General features: G+C 47.1%; 1 protein-coding gene across 2 annotated transcripts in view; it reads right to left on the bottom strand.

Annotated features, from left to right (window-relative positions):
- Positions 1 to 591: 591 nt before the first annotated feature.
- SEL1L3 (SEL1L family member 3) overlaps positions 592 to 10,452 on the bottom strand; it is a 90,870-nt gene continuing 81,009 nt past the window's right edge. For both annotated transcript variants that reach the window (XM_014459654.2, XM_023757742.1), the window contains exons 23-24: positions 1,531 to 1,712; positions 592 to 1,499 (exon numbers count right to left, since the gene is read on the bottom strand). In XM_014459654.2, coding sequence (XP_014315140.1) covers positions 1,573 to 1,712 — 140 coding nt within the window. In that variant the 3' untranslated portion in view covers positions 592 to 1,499; positions 1,531 to 1,572. The remainder of the gene's footprint in view (positions 1,500 to 1,530; positions 1,713 to 10,452) is intronic.

Here is a 10,452-nt window from a genome sequence, read left to right as displayed (position 1 = left end):
AGGTGGGGTCCGGCCAGCCCACCCTGATGGGGTCCGATTGGGGGCAGGGCTGGCCAGGGGGAAGGGCTGCGGTTGGTTGGTTGCCCCCTGATCAAACTCCCGGTTGAAGAGACAATTTGTATATTAGCCTTTTATTATACAGGATAATCTGAAACTCAAAGAGTTAATCACTCTTGTAAGCTTACTGAGCTAGGAAGTTACCGAAACAGGATCTGAACCCAGGGCTCCAAAGTCTGGCTCATTTGAAAGCAGGAAGGATAAGCTCTGCTATCAGACAAGAGCACACAGAGGAGAAAGAGGGTAGACTGCAAACTTAACCCAGAATTGGTATGAACCCAGCCTCAGAGCAACCAGAAACCTTGAAACAATGTCTGATCCTGTGCAAACATCATGGGGTCAGATCCTGAGCTCGGATTCCTGGAGAGCAGCCGCCTGCCACCTCCCGCCAGCGTTCAAGGGTTATCAGAAGGATCCCTTCTTAAGGAGGACTTTTTTTTTTTTTTGTCTCTTGAGGGGAATGCATAAACCTGAGGACTTTGTACAATGACAACAGTAACTATGAAAAAGGAGAGAAAAAACACTTCCTGGAAGTTAATGTATAAAAATAATTTTTATTTACTACTGTAAATAAAGTAGTGCAAAGAGTAGTTTGGACCCACAATATTGCATTACTGATTTATTTACCACCTTAGCAGCATACAGTGCACAGTCTGCCTTTCCTCTCCCTCTGTCTCACACACACACACACACACACACACACACACACACACACACACCTATATGGACTCAGGCAGGCATAAGGGGTGGGGATAACTGTGAACTAAAGGCATTTTTCCTGCACATCCCACTGCTGCCAGTCTATTCTAATGGGTAATTCATGGAGAAGGCTACACTTAAATACTAAGCATTTTCTAAATGTTATTTTATGGATTGCAATTGAAAGGTAACCGATGCCCAACAATGTCATTGAATGATTCGGAAGCACTACAACCCTAGAAAAATTCAAGGAGCAAAATGTAAACCAATTTACAAAGCCATCGCCTTCCCTGCACTTCCAGCCACAACCGATTTATGTCAAAGTGCCTCAGAACTGCTGGGTGTTGGAAGCCAAATTGCAATCTGTTGGTTGGACTCCGAGGAGCAGGGCTGTGGCAAACACATGTACCAGAATATTACCTACTTGTAGAAAAGTCACAATTTTCTGTTATTGAATAAAAGGGGATGAACAAGGGGCTAAGATTCGTAAATGACATCCCAGGATATAAGGATTCCGATATGTTGCTGGGCAAACTGTGACTCCCAATACACAGAGTCACCGGGAATGGACGTCTGCGATGACCCAGCTAACCTCCAACACACTCCTAAGATCAAGATGGTCCTTGTATTTGTTTGAATGCTCTGGGCACTCCTTTGTCATTTGATTAAAAAAAAAAAAGACACCAAGTGCAAAATTCACATCCAGTTGACAAGACTTTTAAGGTGTTTATCAGTACAATGCCCTGGCCCCAGGGTGTTTATCAGTACAATGCCCTGGCCCCAGCTTTACATCGAGAGAGACCTGGAGTGCACAGTTCACCCACGTGGCTCTGGGTTATTAGTGACTGTGGGCTGGTCCTGAGCAGAGACATCTGCAGCTGGAGTCACAGCTGGACTTGCAGTGGGAGCGGTGTCGTCTGGGGAGGCCCTGGCTGGTGTCAGGTTGAAACCGTTGGCTGCAGAGACACACAAACAGATGGTGAGTATTCACAACAGTACATGCAGGGCCCACAACCATACCCAGAGCCCAGCAAGCCAGGAGAGATGCTTTTAATTCAGTGGCCCTGAAACTGACTAGGTAAGCAATTTTGGACCCATTTTCTAAGTTCTTTAGACTTTGGTGTCGCCTTCTCTAAAATGGCAGGTTGAAATAGATATATGAAGATTTCTAATGGTCCTGACATCCTGGGACGCTGCACTTATGCTGTGACTTCCAGGTTAATATTTTAATCAAACAAAACAAAACAACTCTCTGGTTGATGTTTCTTATGGCCACCTCTTCTCCTCCCTTCATGGCATTGATGCAATGCAAGCTATAAATTATACCAATCAATTAGGAAGAACTGTTGGTTTTATTTATATTCTTACTAGAGGCCTGGGAGCAGGCCTAAGCCATCAGTCGGACATCCTTTGCATTGCCGCGGAGGCAGGAGAGGCTCCCGCCACCGCCGCTGCACTCACCAGCCATGAGCCTGGCTTCTGGCTGAGTGGTGCTCCCCCTGTGGAAGTGCACTGACCATCAGGGGGCAGCTTCTGTGCTGAGTGTCTGTCCCCTCGTGGTCAGTGCACGTCATAGCGACCGGTCATTCCTCTGTTTGGTCAATTTGCATATTAGCCTTTTATTATATAGGATACCATTTGGATGTACCAAATTTGGTTTAAAATATTTTATTTAAATAAATGTATTTAAGTTTTGAAAAACATAATTACTAGTTCTAATTATTTATCAATCTACCATTAGGTAGGCGGTTGGACCACCAACATGTTAGGGAGGCTTAGAAAGTTTTATATTTTACTAGTGACCTGGTGCATGGATTCGTGCACATTGGAAGGAAATTAATTAGGTGGTCAGCAGGGTGGGACTGGGCAAGACAGGCCAGACACATCCTGGAGCCAACCTCCCGCAGTTCCTCCCTGGCAAGCTGCACCTGGGGTGGCACTGTGGCTCTAAGGGCGTCTGTGGAGTAAGTGGAGTCCCTCCTGCAGGTGGGGTCCCTTGGCCTGGCCTGCAGGGATCAGGTCAAAACTGGCTCTCCAACATCCCCTGAGGAGTCCGAGAGGCCACTCTGCAAAGTTGCTGTTGTACAGGGTGTGGAACACAAATGCAAGTGTGCAGTAAACCAGATTTGGGGCCGACAGTGCCCCAGCAACAACATAACCTTGGCCAAAGGTAGAATCATGTGGCCCCATGAGGAATCAGGCTCCCTCCTCTCTGGTTCCGGGGTGCGTCACCCGAGAACCACCGCTTCCAAGTCACTGCAGCTCGGCAGCTCCTGTGTTGAGCGTCTGCCCCCTGGTGGTCAGTGTGCATCACAGCTACCGGTCGGACAGACACTTAGCATATTAGCCTTTTATATATATAGATGTCAGTAGTTTTCAAATGGGAGCAACTTTGCCTTCTAGAGGACAGCTAGCCATGTTAGATATTTTCGGTTGTCACAATGGAGGGCGGTGTACTACTGGCATGTAATAAGTAGAGGCCAGTGGTGCTGCTAAGCATTCTACAATGCTTGGGACAGGCCCCCTACAACAGTGACCTGGCTTTGTGTATTGAGGCCAAGAGGTGTCCTGGTTATAGACTATGGGCTCTGGATCCGGTTGCTCTGCCCTTTATCAGTGATGTGGCCTTGGACAAATTTCTCACTCTCCTAAAATATGGGGAAAATAAAAGTATCTAGACCAGCGGTTCTCAACCTGTGGGTCGCGACCCCTTTGGGGGTCGAGTGACAATTTCACAGGGGTCGCCTAAGACCATCGAAAAACACATATATAATTACATATTGTTTTTGTGATTAATCACTAGGCTTTAATTATGTGCAATTTGTAACAATGAAATTGGGGGTCACCACAACATGAGGAACTGTATTAAAGGGTCGCGGCATTAGGAAGGTTGAGAACCACTGATCTAGACCCTGTTGAGCTGTTTGGATTAAATGAACTAATGTACATAAAGTGCTTAGAACAGTGCCTGGCAGGCGAAGGTACTCAACAAACGTCAGTTATTGCTACTAGAAACCTGGTTTACTGTAGATGTGTGTTAGGATTTATTAATTTCAGGCGCATGGCTTGCAGGATTGATGACAGAGCTGGTGCATTTGTTTCTGAGATGCCTACAGTTTTCCTTCAGGCCTCAGTAGCCTAGGAAAACAGCAGAAAACTGTGGAGCCAGAAAGACCAGAAGTCAAATGGCTCTGATGTTTACCAGCAGAGTGATCTTGAGCAAGTTACTTAACCACTCTGAGCTTGTTTCTTATCTGTAAAATGAGGGTAGCGGTATGCAGGGATGCGTGACATATGGCTAACACAATGGCCCTAGTTTGTGCAACAATTGCTACTGGTAGTTTGCTTTTAAGTAGTGATCTTAATTAAACTCAAGAATCCTAAAGTCTCTTACAGTTTCCAGTCCGTGGGACCATTTTTAAAGGTTCCATCCTGAAATGTATTGACTTTAAGAAGATGCACATATTGGCAATCTGACTTCTAGAAAAACCCTTCAAGAGTTGCACCTCCAAGTACCTAGAGGCATCTCCAGGAGGCCAGTCTAAGAAATTCGGCCATGGGCTCCAAAGCCTCCAGGAATCTCTTTCAGTACCTACAGGAGCTCTTGTGAACCCAGAGACTATTCTGTGAGAACAGGACAGTGGTGGGGTGGGGGGAGCTAGGGGGTTGCACAATGTTGTGACATTTCTCGGTTAAAGCCATCACTCTGGCAGGTGATCTAACTGTGGCAGGGAGCAGGAGGCACAGGGATGTGGCACAAAGACCACTGGCTGGACCCCAGAGACCTGGTCTGGTCGAGTCTCATTTAACCACCACTCATACATGGCTTTGGGGTAGATACTGTGAATTTCTAAATGAGTCTCGTAGGCCTTGGTTTCCTCATCTGTGAACAGAGAGGCTTGGATCAGATGGCCCAAGACCCCCTTAGGCCCTCACATGGATCTTTCTGATGATCTCTGCAGAAGTTAATGAAGGCATGCATTTTCCCTTTTCAAGCGGAGGGAAATGTTTAAATCACCATGGTAACAAGATAAGCCAGCAATCAGTTTTCTGATTAAAACAAAAAAGTGCCACTGCGGGAATGTGGAAGGAATGTATAATCAGCACGGCCACCGTTTAAACCTTCTCGTCAGAGCGCAATAAAAATGCTCGATGCTTCTACGGGAAGCTTGTTATTGCCCACGGGAGAAGGACTTCTCCCCTCCCACTGCGGGTCTGCAATCACCGGACAAGCCCCCCACAGCCCGTCATCATTTCCAAGTGGCCTCTTTTTCTGTGCTCACCTGGAATGTGTGCTAATTTGATTACTGGACTAGAATCAAGGTAACCAGGAAAATACGTGTGTTGTTTAAAAAATTACACATCATATTCCAGAGCCAAATAGAAGTGATTTTTGGGTTACTTGCCACTCGGGGGACCATTTTCCGTACATTAGTGAGAAAAATCAAGAGCTGGCCCTGAGTCCCGTGGGCAGACGATGAGGCTCACTGCCTGTGTTTGTATGGCTCACCACCTAAGAATGGCTCCTACATTTTTAAATGATTGAACAAAAATTAAAAAAGTTATATTTCATGACATGAAAACCACATGAGATTCAAATTTTTAAAAAATATATTTTTTTATTGATTTCAGAGAGGAAGGGAGAGAGAGAAATAAAAACATCAATGATGAGAGAGAATCATTGATCGGCTGCCTCCTGCATGCCCTCTACTGGGGATCCAGCCTGCAGCCCGGGCACGTGACCGGGACCGAACCCAGGACCCTTTAGTCTGCAGGCCAATGCTCTATCTACTAAGCCAAACCAGCCAGGGCAAGATTAAAATGTTCATGTCTATAGTAAAGTATGATTGGCAATCAGCCACACCGTTCATTTTCATGGATTGTCAATGGCTGCTTTCACACAATAAGGAAAATTGAGTCATGCCCTGGCTAGTGTTGTCCAGTGGTTAGAGTGTCAGCCTGTGCACCAAAGGATTGTGGGCTCAATTCCAGGTTAAGGGCACATACCTGTGTTGCAGGTGCAGGGAGGCAACCAATCAAGAGGCACATTGAGGTTTCTCTCTCTCCTCTCTCTCCCCCTCCCTCCCTCTCTAAAAATCAATGGAGAAAATATCCTCAGCCTGGCTCATGGTTGTGTTGACTTACGAACCAGGAGGTCACAATTCAATTCCTGATCAGGGCACATGCCCAGTTGTGGGCTTGGTCCCCAGTAGGGGGTGTGCAGGAGGCAGCCAATCAATGATTTTCTCTCATCATTGATGTTTCTCTCCCTCTCCCTTCCTCTCTGAAATCAATAAAAACATATATTAAAAAAATAAAAAAATTTCCTTGGGTGAGTTTTAACAAAAAAATAAAAATAAAATAAGGAAAGTTGAGTCATGACAGAGATGGCCCTCAAAGCCCCAAATGTTTATTATCTGGCCCTTTACAGAAAAAGCTTGCCAATTCCTGTTGTGGACCATTGTAGGGAAAACGTCTGCTTGCCAGCTGACCAGACAGGAGTGTGCGGGAATGGAGAACACGAGGGAATATACTGGGTGTATCCTGAGACTGTCGAATGTTTGCCAAGATGGGGTAGAAGGGGAGCCTGAGGAGGAAGCCCTGGAAATCTCAGCTATGAATAAGATCTAGCCTACTTCCTTCGGGCCTCTCAGTTGAGCAGGGCCCAGCACAAACGTGACCTGTGTCATTGAAACCTTTCTTGCGAGTGGAGATACTGGGAGGGCGTGAGGGTAATGAGGTAGGAGAAAGGTGAAACCTCATCAGTACGTCGCTCTGACTTGCAGGCCACTGCTTCTTTCATGGGCACCACATTTTGTGTCATTTTACTGTAATTTTAGTAGCAACCTCATTAATTAAAATGTGGAGGACAGGAAAAGAGTGGGAAAAGGTTTAATTAATCTTGTTTGTATCATCTTCCTCCTACACTGGCTAACCACTCAAGCAGAAAGGATGAGTTGGCTTAAATTATGAATGTTTTGAGTAGGCTGACATTGGTTTAAAAGGTTACCCAGTCACACCGAGGAGCAGGTAGTTCTGCAAACCTCGCTCTGTACTGTGTATTCTATCCTATATAATAAAAAGCTAATATGCAAATCGACCGAACGGCGGAACAATCGGTCGCTAAGACACGCACTGACCACCAGGGGCAGATGCTCAATGCAGGAGCTGCCCCCTGGTGGTTAGTGTGCTCCCATAGGGGGAGCGCTGCTCAGCCAGAAGCCGGGCTCATGGTTGGTGAGCGCAGTGGTGGTGGCGGGAGCCTCTCCCGCCTCCACGTCAGCGCTAAGGATGTCCAACTGATGGTTCCCAGACTGCGAGAGGGCGCAGGCCAGGCTGAGGGACGCCCCTCCCTCCAAGTGCACGAATTCCGTGCACCAGGCCTCTAGTTTAGACATAAAGTTTACGCTGATACTAGTAAGGCAGGACTCTTTCTTTGAAATGGTCATTTACATTTTCTCCCCTCTTCTTCCCTTTCCTTTCCTTCCGGTAACCAGCCTCCATGCTTTTTTCTTTTTTCTTTTTGTCTCAGGGGAAATTTGTGGCAGGACAGAAATGGAGTTGGTTTTAGACATATTTTGCTTTGGGATTTTTTTGGTTTTTTTTTGAAAGCCTGAGTCCATTAAGGCAATTATGCTTGGCGTCCCTGACAGGGAGGGGAGAGGAAGAGTGCCTCAGAGATGCGATGAAGTGGGAAAAGGAGCTTGTGGAGCCTGGGGAAGTGGCTGAGCCCAGCTGAGGGCTGCACCATCAGGGAAGCCCTCACCTTCAACCCTTGGAGGAAGACAGAAGGAAAAAGGCCAACGGAGCCCAGCTTCGGCAAAGATGATGGGACTCCCTGGTGACCCAGAAGCTGCCAAGCCAGTGGACCTGGAGGGATAGGTGGGCCCTGGGGCGCAGTGTGTGTTCTGTTTTCAGACTTGTGGCCATATGACTGTTGCGAGTGTCACCTAAGACCCAGGGACCTGTGCACTACCCGGGAGATGTCAGCCCCAAGAAAGACAGAGCTGCCTGGTGGAATGCAAGCTAAGAGCCGAAAGTAAGTTCCCTTAGTCCAGCTGGCGTGGCTCAGCAGCTGAGTGTCAACCTATGAACCAGGAGGTCATGGTTCGATTCCTAGTCAGGCCACATGTCCAAGCACATGCCCGGGATGCAGGCTCAATCCCCAGTGTGGGGCATGCAGGAGGTAGCCAATCGATTATTCTCTCTCATCATTTATGTTTCTATTTCTCTCTCTCTTTCCCTTCCTCTCTGAAATCTCTCTCTCTCTCTCTCTCTCTCTCTCTCTCTCTCTCTCTCCATATATATATATATATATATATATATATATATATATATATATATGTATACTAGAGGCCCGGTGCACTAAATTTGTGCAAGAGTGGGCCTTCGCAGCCACAGGTGGCTGCCTGGATCCCTCCGTCACAGCCGCTGCGGCTGCGGCTGCCTCTGCCTCAATCCCATGGCTGCAGCCCTGGCTTAGTCCGGAAGGACGTCTAGTCTATTAGCATATTATGCTTTTATATATATATATCTATATATATAAAAGCCTAAGCAACTGGCTGACTGGCTGACCAGCCAACTGGCTGGTAGCTATGATGTGCAATGACCACCAGGGGGCAGATGCTCAACGTAGGAGCTGCCAAGTGACAGCAACTTTGCAGAGTGTCCTCTCACACTCTGAGACCCCTCCAGGGATGTCGGAGAGCTGGTTTTGGCCCAATCTCCAGAGGCCAGGCTGAGGGACCCCACTTGCTAGAGGTACCCTTCTCACTCTACAGATGCCCTTTGAGCCCTGGCGCTACCCCAGGTGCGGCCAGCCAGGGAGGGACCATGGGAGGTTGACTCAGGGTATGTCCGGCCCGTCTGGCCCAGTCCTGCCCCGCTGGCCACCTGCTAATTAATTTACTTTCAATGTGCACGAATCCACGCGCCGGGTCTCTAGTGTGTGTGTGTGTGTGTGTGTGTGTGTGTGTGTGTGTGTGTATTGAAGTAAAGTAAGTTCCCTTAAATGAAATAAAATAGGTGTGTAGTACCTTTTGTGTACCTGTTTTGGTGATTTTGATAGACTACTCAACACCTTTGTTTAGATGCTTTTTAAGCATTCTATGTTTTAGAAAGAGTCTCACAACATAGAAGACCATGCTAGGCTCTGGCAATTGTGTCTGTTTTGGAGATAAACCAAGCTACCTAAGTTGCAGGCGCTACCTGGTGTCAGCATGCTTTCCTTGCAGGGAACATGCCCTGGGACATTGCTCCTTGGGAGCTAACATTTGCGGAGTTCCAAGCACTTTACATCCTGTTGTCTCAACTACAATAGGAGGGAGCTGTACTATTTCCACAGGGGAAACTGAGGCACAGATAGGATCCCTGCCCAAGGTCACACGGCGAGTGGCAGGGCCAGAGTCCCGGCAGCATCCTGACTCCGAGCCTGTGCCGTCAGCTACTGGCATGCGCTGCCAGCCTTCCGAACGCGGGACAATTTAATGTGGCAAGAGCAGCAAAGTGTTGAGTATAAATCACCGAGCATATAAGCTCAGGGGGGAAATGAAGGTAGCTGGAGCTGAACGCAAAATGGATGGACAGCTCAATTTAAAGGCTTGACCATAAATCACTAATTTTTAAAAACAACTGACTGGAAATATGCAAATCTCGAAATGACAAAGATCCCTACCTGACAGCACAATCCCTGCACAAGGCTGCTGAAGGTGGCAGCCCCTAATTCTCAAACCGGCCCCCCTTCATTACTGCGCTTGCTTCTCCACGCCATGGCTGCCCCTGGCATCTAGGACGTCTTTTCCCTTCCCTTGGGGCAGGTCATGGGACCTCGCACCCGCCCATCGGGGTCACACCAGCGGCTTCTCTGCTCTCTGTGCCTCTATCGCCCCATCACCCCAATGCTGATGGAATAGTACCCTCTTATTTCAGAGTTATTGACAGGTATGCACTTATGCTGACAACCTGAAACACACGAAAATAATCTGCTATATATTTTAACTCAACCCTAGTTCTACCAGGGCTGGTAGGCACCACTGTGGGGCATATTTTGGAAATACATGGAGATGTTTTGTTTTTACTTCTAGGCCCTTATGACTCAACGTGCTGTCCAAGGAATGGTAGTGTGGATTGGACATCACCCGAAAGCTTGTTAGAGACAGTGAATCCCAGGCCCAACGGGACCTACTGAGTCAGGATCTGCATTTAACAAGCTCCCTGGGTGATTCGTGTGCACATTGTAATGAAGAAGCACTGGGCTAGAATTTAAATATTGAAAAAGATGTTACTCTATGATAATTAGTTCTTTTTACTTCTCCTTTATATTGGTGTGAGGGCATTCTTAAAAAAAAAAGTGTGTAGGCAGGGTAATTATCATTCATTTCAGGGTACCAAAAATGTGCTGCAACATATTTCTTATGTCAGGGGACAATAGGTCGGAGGCAGATTATAATGGCTGTTTTAAAGTATGGTGAGCCTGGGAATTCTGCTGCCCTACATGCTCTCTGGGACTTTAACTTGCGATTATGGGGCAGGCCACTTCATCCCTTTGGCCTCAATTCTTCATCTGGAACATGAAGAGCAGATAATTAAATTTTTTTTTTTTTGGTTAATCCTCACCCGAGGATATTTTTTCCATTGATTTTTAGAGACAGTGGAAGGGAGGGAGGAAGGGGATGAGAGGTGGGGGTGGGGGAAGGG

The sequence above is a fragment of the Myotis lucifugus genome, unplaced genomic scaffold, assembly GCF_000147115.1.
Source record: "Myotis lucifugus unplaced genomic scaffold, Myoluc2.0 scaffold_112, whole genome shotgun sequence".
Classification (NCBI taxonomy): Eukaryota; Metazoa; Chordata; class Mammalia; order Chiroptera; family Vespertilionidae; genus Myotis; species Myotis lucifugus.
The sequence above is the reverse complement of the archived record's forward strand: the minus strand, read 5'-3'. Positions and strand labels throughout refer to the sequence as shown.